This window comes from Microcaecilia unicolor, chromosome 4 (genome assembly GCF_901765095.1).
Source record: "Microcaecilia unicolor chromosome 4, aMicUni1.1, whole genome shotgun sequence".
Taxonomy (NCBI): Eukaryota; Metazoa; Chordata; class Amphibia; order Gymnophiona; family Siphonopidae; genus Microcaecilia; species Microcaecilia unicolor.
The window spans coordinates 149,733,537-149,756,182 of NC_044034.1; the positions used below are offsets into that span (position 1 = coordinate 149,733,537).

At 43.2% G+C, this 22,646-nt stretch overlaps 1 protein-coding gene across 1 annotated transcript in view; it reads left to right on the plus strand.

The window, feature by feature from the left end:
- NADSYN1 (NAD synthetase 1) overlaps positions 1-22,646 on the plus strand; it is a 44,921-nt gene that overhangs the window by 16,264 nt on the left and 6,011 nt on the right. The window contains 14 exon segments of the mRNA XM_030200731.1: positions 2,647-2,698; positions 3,028-3,116; positions 4,300-4,417; positions 5,455-5,586; positions 6,575-6,649; positions 7,717-7,838; positions 8,443-8,491; positions 10,744-10,827; positions 10,829-10,847; positions 13,988-14,156; positions 14,961-15,096; positions 15,571-15,677; positions 19,157-19,288; positions 21,119-21,188. Of these exon segments, the coding sequence (XP_030056591.1) occupies positions 2,647-2,698; positions 3,028-3,116; positions 4,300-4,417; positions 5,455-5,586; positions 6,575-6,649; positions 7,717-7,838; positions 8,443-8,491; positions 10,744-10,827; positions 10,829-10,847; positions 13,988-14,156; positions 14,961-15,096; positions 15,571-15,677; positions 19,157-19,288; positions 21,119-21,188 (1,354 nt within the window).

Sequence of the window (22,646 nt, forward strand, 5' to 3'; positions counted from 1 at the left end):
TCTCTCTCTCTCTTTTTTTTTTTTTTTGGTAAAACATCCTCTTCCTCTTCAACCGACTGTCCACTTTGTTTTGATGTCCCTCAGGGTTCCTTACTTTCTCCTATGCTCTTTAATGTCTTTATCAGTCCGCTACTTACAGTTATTCAGGAACATGATAGTTCATCATTCACTTACGCTGATGATATTTGGTAGTTTTCCCAGCTGCTCCTTCTTCCCCGGATTTTTCCAAATTCTAAGGTATGTCTTAAGTCTATGGCAGCCTGGTTTTCTGAACACAAAATGGCTGTTAATCAGGATAAGACTGTAGGTTAACACTACCTCCTATTCCATGACTCTCCAATTTCCTCTTGAGTCTTTCATGAGGTACTTTGTCAAATGCCTTCTGAAAATCCAGATACACAATATCAACTGGCTCACCTTTATCCACGTTTGTTCACCCCTTCAAAGAAATGTAATAGATTGGTGAGGTAAGATTTCTCTTCACTTAATCCATGTTGACTTTGTCTCATTAATCTATGCTTTTGAATATGCTCTGTAATTTTGTTCTTTATAATAGTCTCTACCATTTTGCCCGGCACCGATGTCAGACTCGCCGGTCTATAATTTCCTGGATCTCCTCTGGAACCTTTTTTTTAAAAATCAGCATTACATTGGCCACCCTCCAATCTTCCGGTACCATGCTCAAATTTAATGGTAAATTACATATTACTAACAATAGCTCCGCATGTTCATTTTTCAGTTCTATCAGTACTCTGGGATGAATACCATCCGGTCCAGGAGATTTGCTACTCTTAAATTTGTAGAACTGCCCCATTACATTCTCCAGGTTTATAGAGAATTCATTCAGTTTCTCTGACTCATCAGCTTTGAATACCATTTCTGGCACCGGTATCTCACCAAAATCTTCCTCGGTGAAGACCGAAGCAAAGAATTAATTTAATCTCTCTGCTACGGCTTTGTCTTCCCTGATCGCCCCTTTTACTCCTCAGACATCTAGCGATCCAACCGATTCTTTTTTGCCAGCTTCCTGCTTTTAATATACTTAAAATATTTTTACTATGTGTTTTTGCCTCCAACGCAATCTTTTTTGGAAGCCCCTCTTAGCCTTCCTTATCAGTGCTTTGCATTTAACTTGACATTTCTTATGCTGTTTCTTATTATTTTCAGTCGGTTCCTTCTTCCTTTTTCTGAAGGATTTTCTTTTAGCTCTAATAGCTTCCTTCGCCTCACTTTTTAACCATGCCGGCTGTTGTTTGGTCTTCCCTCCTCCTTTTTTAATACATGGAATATATTTGGCCTGGGCTTCCAGGATGGTGTTTTTGAACAGCATCCACGCCTGATGTAAATTTTTGACCCTTGCAGCCGCTCCTCTAATATTTTTTTTTCACCGTTCTTCTCATTTTATCATAGTCTCCTTTTTTAAAGTTAAACGCTAACATATTTGATTTCCTATGTATACTTACTTCAAAGCTAATATCAATCCGATCATATTATGATCACTGTTATCAAGCGGCCCCAGCACCATTACCTCCCGCACCAGATCATGCGCTCCACTAAGGACTAGGTCTAGAATTTTTCCTTCTCTCGGCTCCTGTACCAGCTGCTCCATAAAGCAGTCTTTGATTTCGTCAAGGAATATTACCTCCCTAGAGTGCCCTGATGTTACATTTACCCAGTCAATATCAGGGTAATTGAAATCACCCATTATTATTGTGTTGCCCAGTTTGTTCGCGTTCCTAATTTCCTTTAACATTTCTGCATCCGTCTGTTCATCCTGGCCAGGTGGACGGTAGTACACTCCTATCACTATCCTTTTCCCCTTTACACATGGAATTTCAATCCATAGTGATTCCAAGATGTGTTTTGTTTCCTGCAGAATTTTCAATCTATTTGATGCAAGGCTCTCCCTAATATACAATGCTACCCCTCCACCAATTCGATCCACCCTATTACTACGATATAATTTGTATCCCGGTATGATAGTGTCCCACTGGTTATCCTCCTTCCACCAGGTCTCAGAGATGCCTATTATATCTAATTTTTCATTTAGTGCAATATATTCTAACTCTCCCATCTTATTTCTTCTTGTGCATGAAAGGTTTCAGAATTCCCTCTATAAGTCCAGATATTTCCTCCGTGAGTGTGCCAATGTCTCCTTACATCTGTAGATAGAAACTTAGGCTTCTTGAACTCTGAAGTTAGGTTTTTCTTCTTTAAAAAAAACAATCTGATTTAAATCTGTTCTCGGGGCCACAATATGGAACAAACAACCTCTGGAATTGAAGCTTGCACTTACATAACATTTTCCTAAAAGAAAAATAAGAATTTGAACAATAATTTTGTTTTAATTTTAAAGTTCTGTTTGGATCTTAAATTTGTTTTTTGGCTTAGTTAATATGCAATTTTATTAGATTTCTTCTCTCCTTATTCGAGTATCTTCTATTATTGTAAACTGCTTTGAAGCCTTCTGGAATAATAGCGGTGTAGAAAACTCCGATAGTAGTATACCGCTTTGACCTTATTTTGGGAAGGTGGTATAGCAAGTTTTTAAATGATGTACTTATCAGGTAAGAAGATGTACAGCTATCTAAATTTTCTATATCTGCTGACAAGTTCACCTGTTTAACACATCTGTAATTCTTTCAGGCAGGTGGAGGAGTATTTCCTACCTAGAATGATACAGAAGCTGACAGGACAGGTGAGTTTTTAAAAGAATAAATAAGAATTTTCTATTTAAAACATTTTTAATTGGTAATTGAAAAGACTAAACCACAAACTGAAACATGACTAATAAAAACAATATCTGGATTCTTCTGTGGATGCTCAGCCCCCCCTCATGGTTGCAGAGGGTTTACAGGGAAGCAGGCAGCAGTTACCCCAGTGAAACAGGGTTACCCTCGCCTCCTTGTCTGATAAAATCATTTCTGTGAGCTGTTGAAACCCTGCACAGGATCTACCTTTTCACACTCTGCCTTTCTTTGTGGGTCTCTGTTTACCGTGTTGCTAACTGCTGCTGGTTTGTCTCAGGAAACAGTGACCTTCGGTGATGCTGTTATTGCCACAAAGGACACGTGTATTGGAAGTGAAATCTGTGAAGAACTTTGGGCACCAAACAGGTAATGGCTGAGAGTGAGTGGTGCCAAACCAAAAGAAAGAAATATGGAATAAAAGGATTCTAGATATACCTCTACCAAACTTTGAACTACACTGCAGTGTGAGGCCCTAAAAGGTTTGACACTACACACCCTGCAAATAAATATTAAAGAAAAAAAAAAAAATATATATATAATATTTAAAATATATATATATATATTCTTTAAATAAAAGTGATTTTTCTGTGGGGTTTGTAACTTGCATCCCAGTTCAATACAATCGCTCTGCCTCTTTCATCCCTTTACAACTATGACTAACGGTATTTTTAGGGATGCTTCTTGTGAGATTGGGGGTGGGGTGGGTTGAGGGGGGTGGGTGTTGGGTGGATTAGGTTGGTTTAATTGGTGTCGGAGTTATAAGAGCCAAAGCTACCTACTCCCTCTCTTATACAGCAATGCAAATTGAAGGTTTCAAATGTAGAATTTTGTTTTTCTTCTTTTTTTGTAACTTATAAAAATGAATAAAAAAGATTAAATGATAAAAGGGTTTTATGGCAAGTTCCTGGAGAAAAGTCCATAAACAGACTTGGGAGAGCCGCTGCTTATCCCTGGCTGTGTGCTGCAAGGAATGGGCCTGTCCAGGGTTTCCCAGTAACTACTGGCCACTTATCAGAGAGAGGATGCAGGGCTTAATTAAAGCAGTGGTCTGTCCCATCCTTGTGCATCTTAGGTTCTACTGCAAAGAAAATGAAGCGGCTCTGAGGAAGTGGGGAACTAAGTACTGCAGGGTATGGGACTAGGAACCCAGGTATTTTAATGCAGTTCTGCTATTATGTGTTTTCATGTAACTTGCAGTGAAATACTTTTATTTATTTGGATTTTGCTCACACCTTTTTCAGTAGTGGCTCAAGGTGAGTTACATTCAGGTACACTGGATATTCCTCTGTCCCAGGAGGGCTCACAATCTAAGTTTGTACCTGAGGCAATGGAGGGTTAAGTGACTTGCCCAAGATCACAAGGAGCAGCAGTGGGATTTGAACCGGCCACCTCTGGATTTCAAGACCAGTGCTCTAACCACTAGACCACTCCTCCACTCCACTTTTAACTGTTGCGTCAAAGAAACTTAGGATGGTCCCATTATTAGTTGGTAATGGCAATGGAACACAGCTTACAGATGCATTGTCCTTCTGTTCTCCTCCCCGTATAGCCCTCATATCGCAATGGGTCTGGATGGGATTGAGATCGTCACAAATTCTTCGGGGAGTCACCATGAGCTTCGGAAGGCTCATACAAGGGTGGATCTGGTTAGGTCTACAACGGCAAAGGTAAACTGTGTATTTTGTTTTCTATATGGTGGGAACGATGCTGACCCTGTCCTGTACGGTGGTGCAAAAAAACCCCACATCAAAGGTTTCAAGAGATGGGCATCCTCGGCCGATAATGGAAAAAAGGGCGTCCCTGACGAGCATTGGGCCGGCTTTACTTGGTCCAATTTTTTTCACGACCAAGCCTCGAAAAGTTGCCCGAACTGACCAGATGACCAACCTAAAAAAAAAAATTAAAAAACATTTTTGCCAGCCTCATGTCATACCCAGCTCCATCACAGCAGTATGCAGGTCCCTGGAGCAGTTTTTAGTGGGTGCAGTGCACTTCAGGCAGGTGGACCCAGGCCCATACCCCCCTTACCTGTTACACTTGTGGTGGTAAATGTGAGCCCTCCAAAACCCACCATACCCACATCTAGGTGCCCCTCTTTCACCCCTTAGGGCTATGGTAGTGGTGTACAGTTGTGGGGAGTGGTTTTTTTTTGGGGGGGGGGGTTTGGGGGGCTCAGCACCAAAGGTAAGAGAGCTATGCACCTGGGAGCAATTTGTCAAGTCCACTGCAGTGCCCCCTAGGGTGCCTGGTTGGTGTCATGGCATGTGAAAGGGACCAGTGCAATACGAATGCTGGCTCCTCCCATGACCAAAGGACTTGCATTTGGTCGTTTTTGAGATGGGCGTCCTTGGTTTCCATTATCGGCGAAAACCGAGGTCGACCATCTCAACATTTAGGTCGACCATCTCTTAGGTCGACCTAAATGTTGAGATTTGGGCATCCCTGACCGTATTATCGAAATGAAAGATGGACGCCCATTTTGTTTCGATAATACGGGATGCCATGCCCCTTTGCGGGGACGTCCTCAGAGATGGGCGCCCTTAGAGTTGGTGTCCCTGTTTGAAAATGCCCCTCCACGCCACTTACGTGTGTAAATATACACTTGTGAAAGTACTAGTATTGTGTAAATGTAACGTACAAGTGGCACATCGTTGTAAGTGCCCTGTTATAGACTTTCTTTTTAAGTGTTCCCATCTCTTTGCAGAATGGAGGGATTTATGTTCTGGCCAATCTTAGGGGCTGTGATGGTGACCGGCTGTACTATGATGGATGTGCCATGATTTCGGTGAATGGACACATTGTGGCTCAGGGCTCTCAGTTCTCCCTGGACGATGTGGTGAGTCAGCATGTGCCTTACTCTGCTTTGTATTAGTAAAGTGATAGATTGAACAGCGTTTAATGCAGCTCTTGTCAGACCATGCTATGTAGACGCACAGGATGGTGCTAAAGCAGAGGGATTTGTCACACAATAGTGGAAACGCCGTGAAAGCAAAGTGATCTCTCGTTTGTGTGATACTATTTAACGGTTACTGTTTGTGTTTCACCATAAGAGGTGATCTCTCCATCCTCTGTATTTTTTTTACTTGCTCGATTCTGGTGGCAGCTGCCGTGTGTGCTCTGTCTTTTAACACATTTATTTGTGTTTCAGTAAAAGACAATGGCTCTGCTTTTCACATGTGGTTTTGCTAAATTCTCCATTGTGCTGGACATTGGTGCTTGTGTCTACTGTAGCTGTGACATTCTCAATACTCCTGGCCTTGAATTGCTTTCATATTGATGCCTGCTGGCCACAGACCGCTTAAATCCTTGAGCTTTAATTGACCTCTGGATGGAGAGAGTCACCCTCACTTTATAAGAATCTGGAACACCATCTACCCTGGACTTGGCAGTGTGCCACACATGGCCTGTGCACATAATTAAGAATTGGGTTGATTTACTTGTGTATGTGTGTCAGTGGTGTAGCCACGGGTGGGCTTGGGCCCACCCAAAACACCACATCTGGCTACACCCCTGATATATATATGTTTGTGTGTATTTAATTATTACCCAGGACATGGGACATCTGATTGAACTTCTCTCAATTATAGCAGGTGAGATGCATTGCATAACATGCAACAATGGCCGAGATCTGAGAGAAGCTAACGTACTTAAACGTGAAGGGGTCTTGGAGTGAACATAAATCTTTTATATTCCTGGAATAAATGTCCCTTGCTGCCTTCCCCCAATTCTGTATGGCATTTTCTTGGCCCTGGTCATTAATCAGAAACACCTATGTGGTAGTGGGAAGTTTGAGTGAAGAGTTGATGTGTTTTCTGTTTCTGCAGGAAGTTCTCACAGCCACCTTAGATCTGGAAGATGTGAGCAGTTACCGAGCAGAAATCTCATCGCGCAGCCTAGCGGTAAGTAACTCATTAGAAGGTAACGCCTTTATTAGCAACAGATTTAGCCAAAGCACTTGAGTGTGATCTTTTGTAGAGGGAAGGAAGTTGTGCAGTGGGAGTGCTGAAGCTGCGCGATGTAATCGGTCAGCGTTTAGTGTTAATAGCACTGTAGTGAGGTGGGCACTGAGTGTTCCTGGAGTCTCGCAACCTTTTGGTGAAGTGCAATGTTATAAGACTGTCACATGTATTCTTGCAAATGGTGAGAGAAGTACACTAACCTCACAGATCTCTCGTGTGCTATCAGTGCAATTTATGGTGCTATGTGTACATTAGTGCAGAAAGGAGTAGGGTAATGTGGCACTTTCGAAAACCAGGGAAGATGTATACACAATTAAAAGTCTTTATAAAAATGTAAAAATGATATAAAACAATAGTAGTTATATAATTTTATAACTACTATTGTATATAATTTTAAGTTTATTGTCATGCTATGATTACATGTGTATTTTGATATGTTTTTGATTGTCATATGTTTTGTAGACTCCTAACGCAGGCGCATAGGCGCCGAAACACAGCTGTGTTGAGTCATTGATGTTCTCAAATAAAGTCTTTTAATTGTGTATACATCTCCCCTGGTTTTTGAAAGTGCCACATTACCCTACTCCTTTTTCCACTGCACTACTTTGACGTAGGGATTGTGTGTTCCTCCACTTTTTGTGGCTTCTCCTGGCTATGTGTACATTGCCATCATGGGATTACACTCTCTGCTCGCTGAAACTTCTTGTCTTTCATCCTCCTGTCATGACCTGCTTGGGGATGTGCATTTGTAGGTCAGGAAAACTCGCTGGGGTAATGGGGCATGTAGCTAGGTGCTGTGGCACAGGCTGCATCTTTAAGAAGCATATAGACAGAGCTGTTGGACATGGCTCAACTCTTGCTACCCTCTTGGCATAGTGGGGGAGGTGGGGATGATTCCAGTACTGGTCAGCTAGCTGAGTCCTGTGAGCCTCTCAGATGTCTCGGGCCTCGTTATTACTCCATTACATTACTTGTCCTGTTTAATATTCTCTTCTGATGTTCCCCAGGCAAGCCAGGTGCAGCCTTACCACAGAGTGAAGGTAGACTTTGCACTCTCATCTCATGATGTCTGGGTATCCCCCAGTGAACCCATCCAGTGGAGATACCACAGCCCTGAGGAAGAGATCAGGCAAGTACTTGACTCCATGAACGAACAAAGAACTTTAGTAATGGCATAAAAAGGTTAGCACCATATTTGGGGGGGGGGGGGGGGGGGGGGGGGGGAGACTCTTTGTATATCTGACCCTCTGTGAAAGTTAACCTCGTTTTAAACTGAATTTTCATGTCTAAAACTATGTAGTGTTTGTGTGCATGGCCCAAAAATCTGATCCACCCCTGACTAATCGTGAGATTTATTTATGTCTGGTGACTCTAGTTCATGGCTATTTTAGGCATTTTGGCTACCCTGAAAAGCTGGCCTAGATATGGTACTCAGACTGGAGTTTGCTATCTCTGGGTAAGGACACCGTAGCCCAAAATTGCAGCAGTTTGTCCAGTGTCAGAGGAGCACTGCATCTGGTTCAGGCCTTAGTGCTTGGGCAGTGATTCAGTTGGCTGGAAAACTGAAGCAGTATTTGGACTGTTTGGTTGTTGACAGAGTTTTGTCCATCCGTTTTATACAAGGTACTCCAGTGACGGCAGCAACGGGAGGGGACCTTGCACATTAGTGTCTCTCTTTAGAGTCGACCTCTTGGTTTAGAGTTTGATTGAGATGTGTGTATTGTGAATTTCAGCCTTGGTCCAGCGTGTTGGCTCTGGGATTATCTAAGGCGTAGTAAGCAGGTAAGATCCAGATCTGGTGTCAAATTGTTCTGTCCAACACATAGTTTCCATCTAAGGGGCATCGCACTCTGTTTTCTGTTTTTCTCTCTCCTGTATGGTTTATGGTTTATTAAAACTTACTATACCCCCTAACTTTACAGAACACAACAGTTTACAATAAGACAAAAGCAACTTATAAAATCAAAATAGAACTCCAAAAATGTGGTAGGAGACACATAATGAAATCTATATTTTTTTAGTTTCATGACTTAACAGATAATTGCAACTATTGTGACTAATTGCGTAAAAGTTTTGCGTTTGCACGATTAAAGTTGGGCCGTAGCCAGCAGTTCATGGGGGGCACAGGGATGGGCGGAGGGCATATTTCCTCTCCCCCCCCCCCCCCCCCCCCCACACACACACTAAATATCTTACCTTTGCTGGTAGGGATGCTGAAGCCAGTCGAAGAAATCCACTGCCAGTGTCCCTTTCCTCCTTGTGCTGCCTCAGCAGTGAGGAAGTCAGCGTTTTGCCTCCAGCCACCGATACTGGCATTCCGTGAGCATGCTCGGTTCATGCATGAACTAAGCATGCTTGAGGAGTGCACGCATTGGTGGCTGGAGGCACACCACTGATTTCCTCGCTCCTGAGGCAGTACAAGGAGGAAGGGGGTGACTCAGGAAGTGGATTTCTTCAGCTGGCCGGAGCTTCAGCTATCCCACAGCCATTGAACAGGTACTGTACTTTGGGGATGCCTTCACCCATTCTCTCTCTCGTGCCCCCCTGTGCTTTAACCTTTTCTCTCTCTCTCATATGTGCCCCCTGTGCCTTCACCTGTTCTCTCTCTCTCTTTCATATGTGCCTCTGTTCTCTCTCTGTCTAATATGCCTCCCCTCCAGCGTTCACTTTTCCGCCCGCCATCTCTCCCAGGCAGTATCTCTCCCCTCCTCTTCCGGTTTACCTCATCAGTTGTCTTGCTGTAAATCTTCCACCTGCAGCTGCTGGTGGCATATTGAAATGCTGCGTTGGCCTGCACTGGGCCTTTCCTTCTGACCTGGCACCCCTTTCTGAAAATAGGAAGTTGCGTCAGGGGTGGGACTGGTTAGAAGGAAAGGCCCGGTGCAGGCCGAAGCAGTATTTCAATATGTTGCTGGCTGCAGCAGGGTGAAGATTTGATGCAAGACAACTAAGGTAAACTGGGAGGGGAGAGCCGCTAGCGGTCCTGGAGGGAAATGAGATGCCAGACTGGGTGGGCAGTCAATCATTAATTGCGATTAATTTTTAAAATCACGATTAATTAATGTGTTGGCGCGGTTTAACATTCAGTCCTAGTTTTAATAAATATTATATAAGCCCAGTCACTGAAGGATATAATAACATGAAATTATTGGGTCAGTTTTCAGCCGACATGGAACTTATTTTACCATGATGACCAGCACCAGTGCTTAATGCATATTTTCAGTGCTGTTTTCTGTATGGGAAACAGTGTTTGAATATATATATATATATATATATATATATATGTTGTGTGGGGACCACGCCAACATTATCTGTTTATCCTGCAGTTTGACAGGTCTAATGTAAATGGAATTTCTCCATTTGGTAGCTGAATATTGATGTTATCTGGCTGATTTTTAGCACTGCCTGTGCCCTGCCCCCTCTTATACAGGTACCTTGTGGCTATTTAGCGAATTGTTAAAGTACCATACAAATTTTGAAAAGATACATTTAATCAAGTTATATGTGTGCCACCAGCTGGTGAGCCTGTAACTTGCTTTAATTATCAGTCTGTACATTTATGAATAAGATGTATAGCCTTTACTAGAAGAGTATTTAAAGCTGTTATAGGTGTGATAACTGTTCGTTATTCTGAGCAGTTGCTTGTTTGGGAAGGCCCGCTCCATAGGATGGGTAAGTGGTGGTTGGATGTGTATCCGTGTGTGGAGATTTGCCATATTGTCTAGGTCAGTGGTTCCCAAACCCGTGCTGGGGGCTCTAGAGCCAGTCAGGTTTTCGGGATAGCCACAATGATTATTCATGAGAGAGATTTGTATGTGGTGGAGGTAGTGCATGCAAAACTCTCTCATGAATATTGATTGTGGATATCCCGAAAACCTGACTAGCTGGGGAGCCCCCCCCCCCCCCCAGGACGGGTTTGTGAGCCACTGGTCTAAGTTGTCGGTGTGCATTTAGAGGGAGGGTTGGAGTCAGTGGCACAGTGTGGATAAGGAGTCCTGAGCTTCACTGGATTTCTGCTATTGCTTCTGTTAAAGGCTGGGTTTTTCCTACCCCTCAGTGGTGGAATTGACAGCTCCTCCACAGCCTGTATCGTGTTCTCCATGTGCTACCAGGTCTGCAAAAAATGTGAAGAATGGAAGTAAGTGTCTCTTGCTAAGGATGAGAGGTGTCTCTGCCTAGACAGTGACTGTTATAATTCACATAAAGGAATGTGTATCTAAACATTAATTTAGTGTATTGAAGCTTGCCAGACTGCTTTTGATAATCGTACATCAAAGCTGTTTCTAATAATTATACTATATAAATTGTAAAAGATAAAAGGGGGAATAACTACCTCTACTTCAGGAAGCAGGTGAAGCTTGGCTCTTCAACCAAGCCTTTAATGGAAGAAGTAACTAACTTGTTAGTCTCACTCACACACACAAGAATTGACTCAGGCTGCACATACTGCAGCGGGACATGTTTATCCACTCCTACCCTAGCTGAGATAATATTTAACCATCTCTCTGACCTCACATGCAACTTTCTTCAAATCAATCACCTTACTTTCTAATTCTTCCTACTTTCTTACTCATCTATATGTTACAACTTTGCCTTACCCTTCACTACCAATTATAATGTTCTAGTACATATTGAGGTGTATTTTCAAAGCACTTAGACTTAAAAAAATTTCCATAGTAACCTATGGAACTTTGTAAGTCTAAGTGCTTTGAAAATGAGCCCCATTGTGTTGTCATTGCAAGTAATATACCATGCCTTATATTTGTATTGTTGTTCGAATATTTTTACTGCTCTAATTGCCTCCTGCTCATGTTTGATCTATTCTTACTGTACACCGCTTTGAGTGAATTCCTTAAAAAAGGCGGTAAATAAATCCTAATAAATAAATAAACATACTTTATATGAGTAGTTTACCTATAACTATTGTTCATTGCCCTCTGCAATAGCCTTTACTCTCCTAGTAAAGGCTATTGTTCATTGAATGTTTGTCAAACAGCGTTTTCAGCCTTTTACTAAAACTTTCAAGAGTTGTCTCCTAAAGGCCATGACTTGCATAGTACAGGAGCCCAGTGAAATAAAGCCGGTCTCAGAGTATTCTCAAATCGGACACAAGAAAGCTTTCAGTCTGGGGAACCAAGAACCCGGAGTGATGTGTTGGATACTTTTTAATTAGATGTATGTTCTGGTACTCTGGTGTGCTGAGCCTCGAACGTGACCAAGTTCTCCAAATGGATTAGTTTTGCACATTCATAAATTTCTAGGCTTGTAAGTTGCTATTGAGAACTAATCACTTTTTCACCAGTGCAAGTTAGAAACACAATACTAAGTCCATCTAATCATGAAGATTTCAATATTTATTTATTTATTTATTTGTTGCATTTGTACCCCACATTTTCCCACAACTATTTGCAGGCTCAGTGTGGCTTACATAGTACCGTCAAAGACGTTTGCCCAGTCGGTGGATAACAAATACAAAGTTGTATAGTGATCGTATGAGGAATAAGTGGAGGGTCGGAATGGATGAAGATTGCGTGATGTCCTGTTCGATCATAGTCATTCTGTGTTGGTAGGTGAAGAGGGTTATGTGGGATCGTTGGGGGTAGGCTCTTTTGAAGTGATTTCCTGAAGTTCAAGTGGTCATGGATTGTTTTCACAACTTTTGGGAGCCCATTCCATAGTTGTTCGCTTATGTAGGAGAAGCCGGCTGCGTAAGTTGTTTTGTATTTCAGTCCTTTGCAATTTGGGTAGTGTAGGTTTAGGAAGGTTTCGATATGGAGGAAGAAAGACTTCAGAAGCTCAGGATTCTGCCCTGCTGCTAACATGCTGGACTAACAACTGAGCAGCTTCCTCATTAGTCAATAAAAAAAAAACCCTCTTGTTTTTTTATCTTCATGTGCATTGAGTCTTTTTTCAATTTTTTTACAATTTTAAATATAAAAAGGAATTATTCTTATTCAAACTTTCTGAAACAAGAGAATATAGCAGGCACTTATCTTGGTTTCATTGCCAGTTCACGCTACAGCACGTCGCTGTTTCACTTTAAGCTTCTTCAGGAGTAACACCAGTATACGGCATGAACTGTACCCTTGAGAGAGCGCATCAGTGAAGAATCCGTCATCCTCTCCTCCGTGAACGTGTCTACCCTCATGACTCGTGAGGAAGCTGCTCAGTTGTTAGTCCAGCGTGTAAAGCAGCAGGACAGAACCCTGAACTTCTGAAGTCTCTCTTCCTCCATATTGAAACCTTCAGGATTAGATGAACTTAGTATTGTGTTTTCTAACTTGCACTGGTGAAAAAGCGATTAGTTTTGCACATACCATGGTAGGAATGAACCTCGCTCCTAAGCCAGGGTATGTGGAGTATGGTCTCAGGGCCAGATGCACTAAACGAGCCAGCAATGTGGTTTTTAAACTGGTTCTAGCCAGTTTAGTGCGCAAGTAGTAAACTGGGACATGCACAAAAGGGTTCTCCGAGCCATTTTCCTGTCACGGTAGTAGGTAACGAAAACGGAATGCAAATGAGCTAATTACTATTATAATGTGAATACAATGCGATGCACTATTGTTTCCGACTCCATGCACTGTGGAAAACCCAACGGGAGGTCTGCACCTCTTGTTGGGGCTGCTGTGAGCAGGACCCATGCAGAGGAGGACGCCCATCGCAAAATTCGGAAGAAAAAAAATGTCCAAGTGCTCGTCGGGGTCGTCCTTTCAAGTTCTAACACTTGGACGTCCTTCACTCAGAAAAAAAAAAAGGACGTCCCTGACGAGCACTTGGACATTTTGTTTCTTCAGATTTCGTGATGGGTGTCCTTTTTGGACGTCTTTTTCTTACGTGCCCGAAATGACCACCGCCGGAGAGAATCGGGGATCGGGACGTGCGAGGATGTCCAAATCAAAACTATTTGAACGTCCCTTTCGATTATGCCCCTCCAGGTCTCTCTCAGCCAATCACAGCGCGTTTAGCTGACACCAGTGACAGCTAAACACGCTGTGATTGGCTGATATTTGTTATTTGACCTGAAATGCAGGACTGCATAGAGTCTTTGGAACCTGCATTGCTGTACCTTTTCACTGAACTAAATGCATTTCTTCACTGGCTTTCAGGCACCAACATTCCATTCCTTAGGTCAAGATAGGTATCATCTTGGTCCAATTTTAATGTTTCTTTTTGTTTACGTTTTGTGTAGTTTGCCATTTTTATCTGTTCTTCAACTGTTTATTTTCAGTGTTCTCCAAGGCTGGGCCTCGGCCCATCTTTCTTTTTGCTCTTTTTCAGACCAGCAGGTTCTGCTTGATGTGCGTAGGATTGTGAATGACGAGACCTACACTCCACAGGATGCCCGGGAGCTTTGCGGCCGCATCTTCACAACCTGCTACATGGCGAGCGAGAATTCTTCCCAGAGCACACAAGACATGGCCAGGCTGCTGGCTGAGCAGATAGGCAGGTACTGACTGGAGCAGTAGCGTACCAAGGGCGGGGCAGTGGGGGCGGTCTGCCCCAGGTGCAGGCAGCAAGAGGGTAGGGGGCGAGTGAGAACTCATCCAGAGCACCCAAGATAGAGCAGATAGGCAGGTACTGACTGGAGCAATAGTGTACCAAGGGCGGGGCGTTGAGGGTGGTCCATCCCAGGTACATGCAACAAGGGGAGGGTGAATGCAGGAAGCACACGGCTGTCGGCTCTTCCTCTGCCCCCTATGACGTTACTTTCTGTTCTGGGGTAGGCGGCAGAGCTCACAGCCGTACGCTTGTTCCATGCACTCCCTTGCTAGGAGGAAAGGTGGGGGGTATGGCGCGCTGAGGGAGTGACCGGGGGGGGGGGGGGCCTCAGGAAGGATTATCTGTTTGCTCTTGTACCCTCTTCCAAATACATAAATAAGACAGTGCTAGCAAAGAGAATGGCAGTGCTACTTAACCTAGATTTTCAGTGGCACATAACCAAATAGTGCCTCAGTGGTCTTCCAGGATTTTTAGTAGCATTCTCCAGTTAGTGCCAGGGCATTGCTGGGAGTTACTGATATTCAGCTATTAGGTTAACTTAGGACAGCAAAAGCTGGTTCCTGGTAAAGACCTAACACTGAATATTCGGGTTTATATCAGCCGGCAGCAGCCATGTAAGAAAATGCTGACTGCTGCCAGCTGAATATTATCCCTTAGATAAGTGGCTGCTTAATTAAAGAAGGCAGAAGTAAACTGGTTCAGTTACAGTGGGTGAGACTTTTCAGACAGCCTGTTTGCCTGTTTCTTTCAGCTATCATATAAAGCTGAATATTGACATGGCGGTGAAGGCCATCGTAGGCATCTTCACGTTGGTGACGGGTAAAATTCCCCAGTTCCGCCTTCACGGAGGGAGCAGCAGAGAGAATTTGGCACTGCAAAATGTGCAGGTAGACAGTTCACTGTTACTGACTTTCCAAAGCAAAAGGTGCTGCTCCTTGGGGAGTTGTTTCTGCAGGAGGGTTGGGTGTTCGCAGCTCTGCCACTCGCTGACATTGTTCATTTTTTGCACAGGGTTAAGTAATGGGATTGGTGCTCTGTTCCTTTCTAGTGTGGTATTGGGAGGTGACCTCATGGAGTCCTGAGAGGGTAGTAGAAGGCATGTTTTAATGGGCATTTTTCCTTAAGCAACTTGTAAACTTATAAGCCTTTTTGTCTTGGGGATAATAGAATAAAGGAAAGAATGTTAAATAACGTATGAAAGGAAATGGTGACTAGTGCTGTCATTATGAGAGACCTAAATTCCATGTACTGTGCTGAAAGCAGGGGCAGACTGCTAGCAAAGCAGTGCTTAAAATTAGCCCTTTACATACAATGGAAAACATTTTGTTCTTGTGACCCCCCCTCCCTTCCCCACTGCACAGGCCAGAGTACGCATGCTGCTTGCCTATCTCTTGGCTCAACTTAGCCTTTGGACCCGAGGCATGCCTGGAGCTCTTTTAGTGCTGGGATCAGCCAATGTGGATGAAAGGTAGGTGAAATCGGCGCCAAGCTCCAGCTTTTAAAATTTGAATGTAGATGACGCAATGGTGTGAAACTTGGAACATCTAATCTAATCGCTGTATTCATTGACCGCTTTCTCTCAATTAGATCCAAAGTGGTTCACATTTAAAAACAGAGTAAAAATGCATCAATAGTTCAAAGTAAAAAAAAATATAGCTATAACATAACAGTTACTATCAAACAAATACTTCTGAAATAAATGTGCTTTTAAACTCTTTTGAAAGGACAAATAAACTGAGTTTTGTTTTAAAACGGGAAGAAGAGTATTCCAGATCAATATTGATTGATATAGAAAAGATGTTTCTAAAACTTTCTTAAACTCAACCCCCTTAAAGGATGGAAAATTAAGCGTCTGGCTATCCTACATACCCGTGTAGGGCAAATCACTTTGGGGGCAATTCTGTAACTGGGTGTCCCAAGTTAAGCACATTGAGAGCTAATTCTATGCAGTGCACTGGGCATGAAGATTCCATTATAGAATGCCGACGTAAGCTGCGTCTATGCGCCTGTACTTAATGTGCCCACTTACGCCATGTTAGTAACGGGTGTAAATGCAGCATTTATAGTATTCTGTAAGTTATCTGCTGGATTCTTTTTATCGTGCCTTAATTTCCACATAGAAATCAAAGCGTATTCTATAACAATGCACGTAACTTAATTGGTTAACTAGCTAATCAGCGCTGTCAATTGGATGTTAAGCAATTATCAGCACTAATTGGCATTAAGATTTATATGCACTACTCGCCAAGTGTATTCTGTAAAGTGGTGCATCTAAATTATAAGTCTCATAGTTGAAAAGGGGGCGTGGCAATGGGCAGGGTGTAAGTGTTTGTAAAATCTATGGGGCCCTTTTACTAAAGGGTTTGCGAGCAGCAATAGGCTTGCTACGTGCCAATCCAGAACAATCCAGTGGTTAGGGTGGTGGACTTTGGTCCTGGGGAACTGAGGAATTGAGTTCAATTCCCACTTCAGGCACAGGCAGCTCCTTGTGACTCTGGGCAAGTCACTTAATCCTCCATTGCCCCATGTAAGCCGCATTGAGCCTGCCATGAGTGGGAAAGCGCGGGGTACAAATGTAACAAAAAAAAAAAATCCAGAACTACCGCAGGACCCCTGCAGTAGTTTCCACCCTCAACATGTACAATTTCCGGTGCTGCAAAAATATTTTCTATTTCTGTAGCACTGGTGCTTATCTTGCAGCGGTGCTGCCTGGTTATCGTTCATTTATTTATTTGTTACATTTGTATCCCACATTTTCACACCTATTTGTAGGCTCAATGTGGCTTACATAGTACCGGAGAGGCCTTTGCAGGCTCCAGTGTGAACAAATACAGGGTGATGTTGTGGTAAGATCAAGTTCGTGTGGCACAGCCACATTAGGGAATCGGAGAACGGAAGAGTTGTGTTATGTCCATTACGTGCTTTAGTTTGGTTGTGTTGCAGAGATTAGGCATTTAAATTGGATCGGTAGGGTATGCCTTTTTAAACAGGTTGGTTTTTAGTGATTTCCGGAGGTTTAGGTTGTCGTACATCGTTTTCAAGGCTTTTGGTAGTGAGTTCCACAGTTGTGTGCTTATGTAGGAAAAACTAGATGCCTAAGTTGTTTTCTATTTAAGTCCTTTGCAGCTTGGGTAGTGCAGATTTAGATAAGATCGTGTTGATTCGGATGTATTTCTAATTGGTAAGTCGATCATGTAACTGGGGGCTTCTCCGTAGATGATTTTGTGAACCAGGATGCAGATTTTGAAGATGATGCGTTCTTTGATTGGGAGCCAGTGTAGTTTTTCGTTGGGTTAGCGCAGAAGCCCTTACTGTCACCTCAGTGGGTAATGGTAAGAGCTCCCATCCCCAAAATGGCCACGCGGCAAATGGTTCACTTACCGCTCGGCCATTTCTTTTCCAGCAAAAACGATAGCCTTTTGCCTGCTGTGCTAAAAGGGAGCCTCAGTGCGTGTCAAAACCACGTGCTGATGCTAGTTCCGGCCCACTTTTACCACAGCTTAGTAAAAGGACCCTTGTGCACATTGTTACAGATTACACCTGCTCTGCACTTAATTTAGGAGCCGGGATTTAAGCCAAGTAAAACACATCGTAATTGGCTGCGACTAAATTTGGTTGCGTGGAGAGGCGCTCGGCATATTCAATATACCACATGGAAATTTAAGCCATATATAGTAATTAGCCCTGTCGTTTCTTTCTTTACAACATCCGTAAAATCCGCCCCTTTCTTTCCGAGCACTCTACCAAAACCCTCATCCACACCCTTGTCACCTCTCGTTTAGACTACTGCAATCTGCTTCTTGCTGGCCTCCCACTTAGTCACCTCTCCCCTCTCCAGTCGGTTCAAAACTCTGCTGCCCGTCTCGTCTTCCACCAGGGTCGCTTTACTCATACTACCCCTCTCCTTAGGTCGCCTCACTGGCTCCCATATCCATTTTCGCATCCTTCTCAAACGTCTTCTGACCTATAAATGTACTCACTCTGCTGCTCCCCAGTATCTCTCCACACTCGTCCTTCCCTACACCCCTTCTCGTGCACTCCTTTCCATGGATAAATCCTTCTTATCTGTTCCCTTCACTACTGCCAACTCCAGACTTCGTGACTTCTATCTCGCTGCACCCTACGCCTGGAATAGACTTCCTGAGCCCCTACGTCTTGCCCCATCCTTGACCATCTTTAAATCTAGATTGAAAGCCCACCTCTTTAACATTGCTTTTGACTTGTAACCACTCGCCTCCACCTACCCTCCTCTCCTCTTTCCTACACATTAATTGATTTGCTTGCTTTATTTTTTCTGTCAGATTGTAAGCTCTTTGAGCAGGGACTGTCTTTCTTCTATGTTTGTGCAGCGCTGCATACGCTTTGTAGCGCTATAAAAATGCTAAATAATAATAGTAGTATGGTCACACCTATGCCCTACTCCTCTTGCATGTAAATGCTAAGCAAGTTGCATGTATCATTTATAGTATAACCTACATAAATGTAAGCATTCTATATAGCAGAAATGGCGCTTCAGTTTAAGTGCTAAGTTGTAGAATGAGGAGATGTTTTACCACCCAACAGATGTGAAAATAGTTTGTTACTGTGACAGCAGCTGCTGACTTTTGTTTTTTCCTGAGTGTCACTTGCCTGTCCGTCCTCTGTAAAGGAGCACCTGATACTCATAAGAACATAAGAATAGCCATACTGGGACAAACCAAAGGTCCATCAAGCCCAGTATCCTGTTTCCAACAGTGGCCAATCCAGGTCCCAAGTACCTGTCAATATCCCAACAGGGCTGTGTTGGCACCAGCTTTAGGGCCCTTCGCAGCCAGACACCCAGCATGTGTCAGTATAGGGAATGCACAGAAATATTACACTTGCATCCGTATTAACGCAGTACTGATGGTGTTGAGCCCTCATTATGATGCTTTGAATTATTTGCAACTCTTCCTTTGGGCTTTCCAGTCTCCGAGGATACTTCACAAAGTATGACTGCTCCAGTGCTGATATCAATCCTATCGGTGGAATTAGCAAGACGGATCTGAGACATTTCATTCAGTACTGCTTAGAAACGTTCCAGCTCACAGCACTGCGCAGGTGGGTAAGGTGAATGATCAGTAAACATATTAGTGACATAAGTAAAGTTAAGTGTCTTAGATGTGACATACAGCAAATGTGTTACCTTGAAGCATTCCAGTCAGGTTAGTGTGTTCCACCCCCTACAACTGATTGCACCAAGGTACAACATAGTGCTCTGGACTAACACCTGTATGACACATAAAACTTGGTTTGGTGCCCGGCACGGGAATATTTGTGTCTTAATTTGTGGAGTTCCAGACTTCTGTTGAGCCACAGAGCAAAGGGAGAGTTGGAGGTTTCTTGCAGCTATATGCCCAAAAAATAGCCCCAGTTCATTAAGGAAATAGCATTTTATTTGACTTGCCAATTACTTCATACTCATTTGCATTTCTGACTCAGTTGGACCCAGGGCTGGCATTCAGGTAAGATAAATCATCTTTTTAAAATTGCCTGGGGATTTCTCCTATTTTGTATTCTCCTCCCCCCACCCTCCCCAGTTCTGGTCCGAAGGGTGTGCACTGTGACTCCCTTCAGAGCTCTGCATCATAGGCCCTGAACCATGCGATAAGGTGTTACCCTTAAGCCACTGGTTCCCAAACCAGCCAGTCACGTTTTCAGAATATCCAGAATGAATATTCATGAGAGAGATTTGCATGCAGTGGAAGGCAGTGCATTCAAATCTCTCTCATGAATATTCATTCTGGATATTCTAAAAACCTGACTGGCTGGGGTGCCTCCAGGATCAGGTTTGGGACTTAAGCAGTGAGTTCAATTCCATCCCACCCAGGGCCCTCTGCAGCCTTCCCAGCGCCAGCCAAGCCAGAGAGAGTAAGACCCAACTTGGGTACCAAACTGGTAACCACCTGCTCTGTGCTACTAGCCCAGCCCCCATGAAATAGCATTTTACTAAAAGGTTTTCTATTTAGTGCAGAAGCTTGATTTCCTTGTGTTGCTCGACTCTTTATATTGTTAAAACAGCACTTGATTTCCAAATAGTGATAGGAGGGTAGAAATCCAGGAGTCTCCACCAGCACAATGTGAAATGTTGTACTCCTTGTCTGTGGTGAAGGTGTTGCTGCTGTTTGTTGGTAGTTTGTTATTATAGTAATTTAGATTATATAGATTTCCCCCCCCCCCCCCCCGGCAGTATATCAGCAGAATGTGAAGTGCCTACTCCATGCTGTGGTGGTGTTTTTATTGTTTATAGTTTTATTTAAAATTTAATACACTGCTAGTACAACAGAAGTTGGTTGGCAAGAAAAAAAGGGGGAAAAGAGAGGACAGCATTCAATCACTCAAGGAGAAGATACAGAAACAGGAAGAAGGGGGTATTGTGGCACCTGACAACATTGAGAGTAGGCTCCAGTGCTACAAGTGAGGGAAATAACAGGCCATAGCTCTTCAAAATGACGGGGCTGTAAGCCCAAAGGCTAGTTGGAAAAATATGTTTTCAGACGTTGCTTAAATTTCGAAAAGGAAACCTTAGCACTAATTGAGGGTGGGAGATCATTTCAGGATTTAGACAGAGAACCAGTGAAGTTTAGTCAGCGGTAGGGTAACATAGTCGTACCGGCGGGCCCTGCATAATAATCGGGCTGCTGAGTTCTGGAGGGTCTGCGCCTTCATAATAGGGATTTGAATAGGCCACTGTTGACAACATTGCAGTAGTCTAAGCGTGATACCAAGAAAGCCTGAACTAATATATGAAGAGAGTTGGAATCTATACAGCTCCTAATGGATCTTAATCATCCAAGAGTGAGAAATCCAATTTTTATTAGGTGGGCTATCTGTTGTTGTTATTCTTAGTTATAGTAATGTGCCTGTGATTTTTTTTTCTTTCTCCTGCAGTATATCAGCAGCTCCTCCGACAGCAGAGTTAGAACCTTTGGAAGATGGTCAGGTGTCTCAGACTGATGAGGTAACGAGTCATAGCTGATCTAATCTTACCTTGTAGCGTTTTGTCTCTTCCATCTGTGATTATTTCATCTTGTTTACGTTGATGATAAGTGGAAGACCTCTGTTTCTTTTTACATATCTTTGAGTTCTTATGGGCCTTAGTTTGAGCTTTAACATCCTGACCTAGACAGAAGCCTTCTGCTCGTGATGTGCGATGCCCAGCCCTCCTGGAGCAACAGCGATATTGTTAGACTGTTGATTCTGGGTTTTATATTGCCCTTTTTCATTTTCCCTTGATAAATGGGAGCATATTAGAATAAGGGCACTATCACTCAGTCTCTTTGATTCCACCCTTCACGCTTCACATGAAGCCTGCATGTTCAGAATAAGATAAATTTGAGGTAGCTGCAGCCATTGTGAAGGACTGTACAAATGAAATCAATTTTTCAGATAGTTTCTTTTGGAAAATTTTGAAAAACAAAGTAATAAGAGATCAAAAATTGAAAATACTGACAAACCTTGAATAACTGTTTTTCATTGTTAAACTATAATCAACACACAAGTTATCTGCTAGGTTTTTTCTTTGGTGTGGGGGAGAGGGGGAAGAGTAAGGAAGTCAAATTGCCACTGGTGGGAGGTGGGCTAATTCAGCATGTACCTACAACATATATGGGGGGGGGGGGGGGGGGTTGCCCACCCCGATGCCCACCCACAGACTACATCTGTGCTAGTGTAAAAAATGCCCCCCAAAAGACGACAGTGTGCTGTTGTTACAAAATAATGATACATTTTTATATTTTCCTATTGCAAATTATATTTTTATTGTGAACCACTTTGATGCATTTTGTGTAATGTGGTATATCAAGCTAATAAATCAGATCGAATAAAAACCATTCCAGGCTTCAGGATTCACAGTGCTCAATTCCTCAAAAATGATGCTAATTTTAATGGCATTGGAGGTAGTATTGTTATCGAGGATAAGGAGTAAGGGGTGTCTGTGGAAGTGGTGGTGGTGGCTGTGCATATTAGAAAGGACAAACAGGTAACAAAGACATCATGGGGGGGGGCTTGTGGGGAGGGAGAGCTGTATGTGGCATCTGCCAGCATGTCTGTGGAAGCTAGAAAGCTGCTTGGATTAAGGAAATGGTAATAATTTAGTAAGAGCAGATTCATGTTCTGCAATCAGCAGCCGGGGGGGGGGGGGGGGGGGGAGGAGGGGGGTGGTAGGGCTAGGTGTCCCAGTGTGCTTTGGGCATTTCTGTGTGTCTGGCTCATAACCAAGACCAACAGAGGAAGCCACCGCCATCAAACTGTTACTGAAGCCAGGACTTCTGCTAAGCAATATTCAGTTTCCAAGCAGCTGCTAATGCTTCTCGTACACATGTGAAACCCTGTGCTGAACCTGATGGATGTCTTTAGAGTGGTAAATGGCTTGTATGATTTCCTTTGATATAGTCCCTGTTTTGTTTTGTAGCTGGTT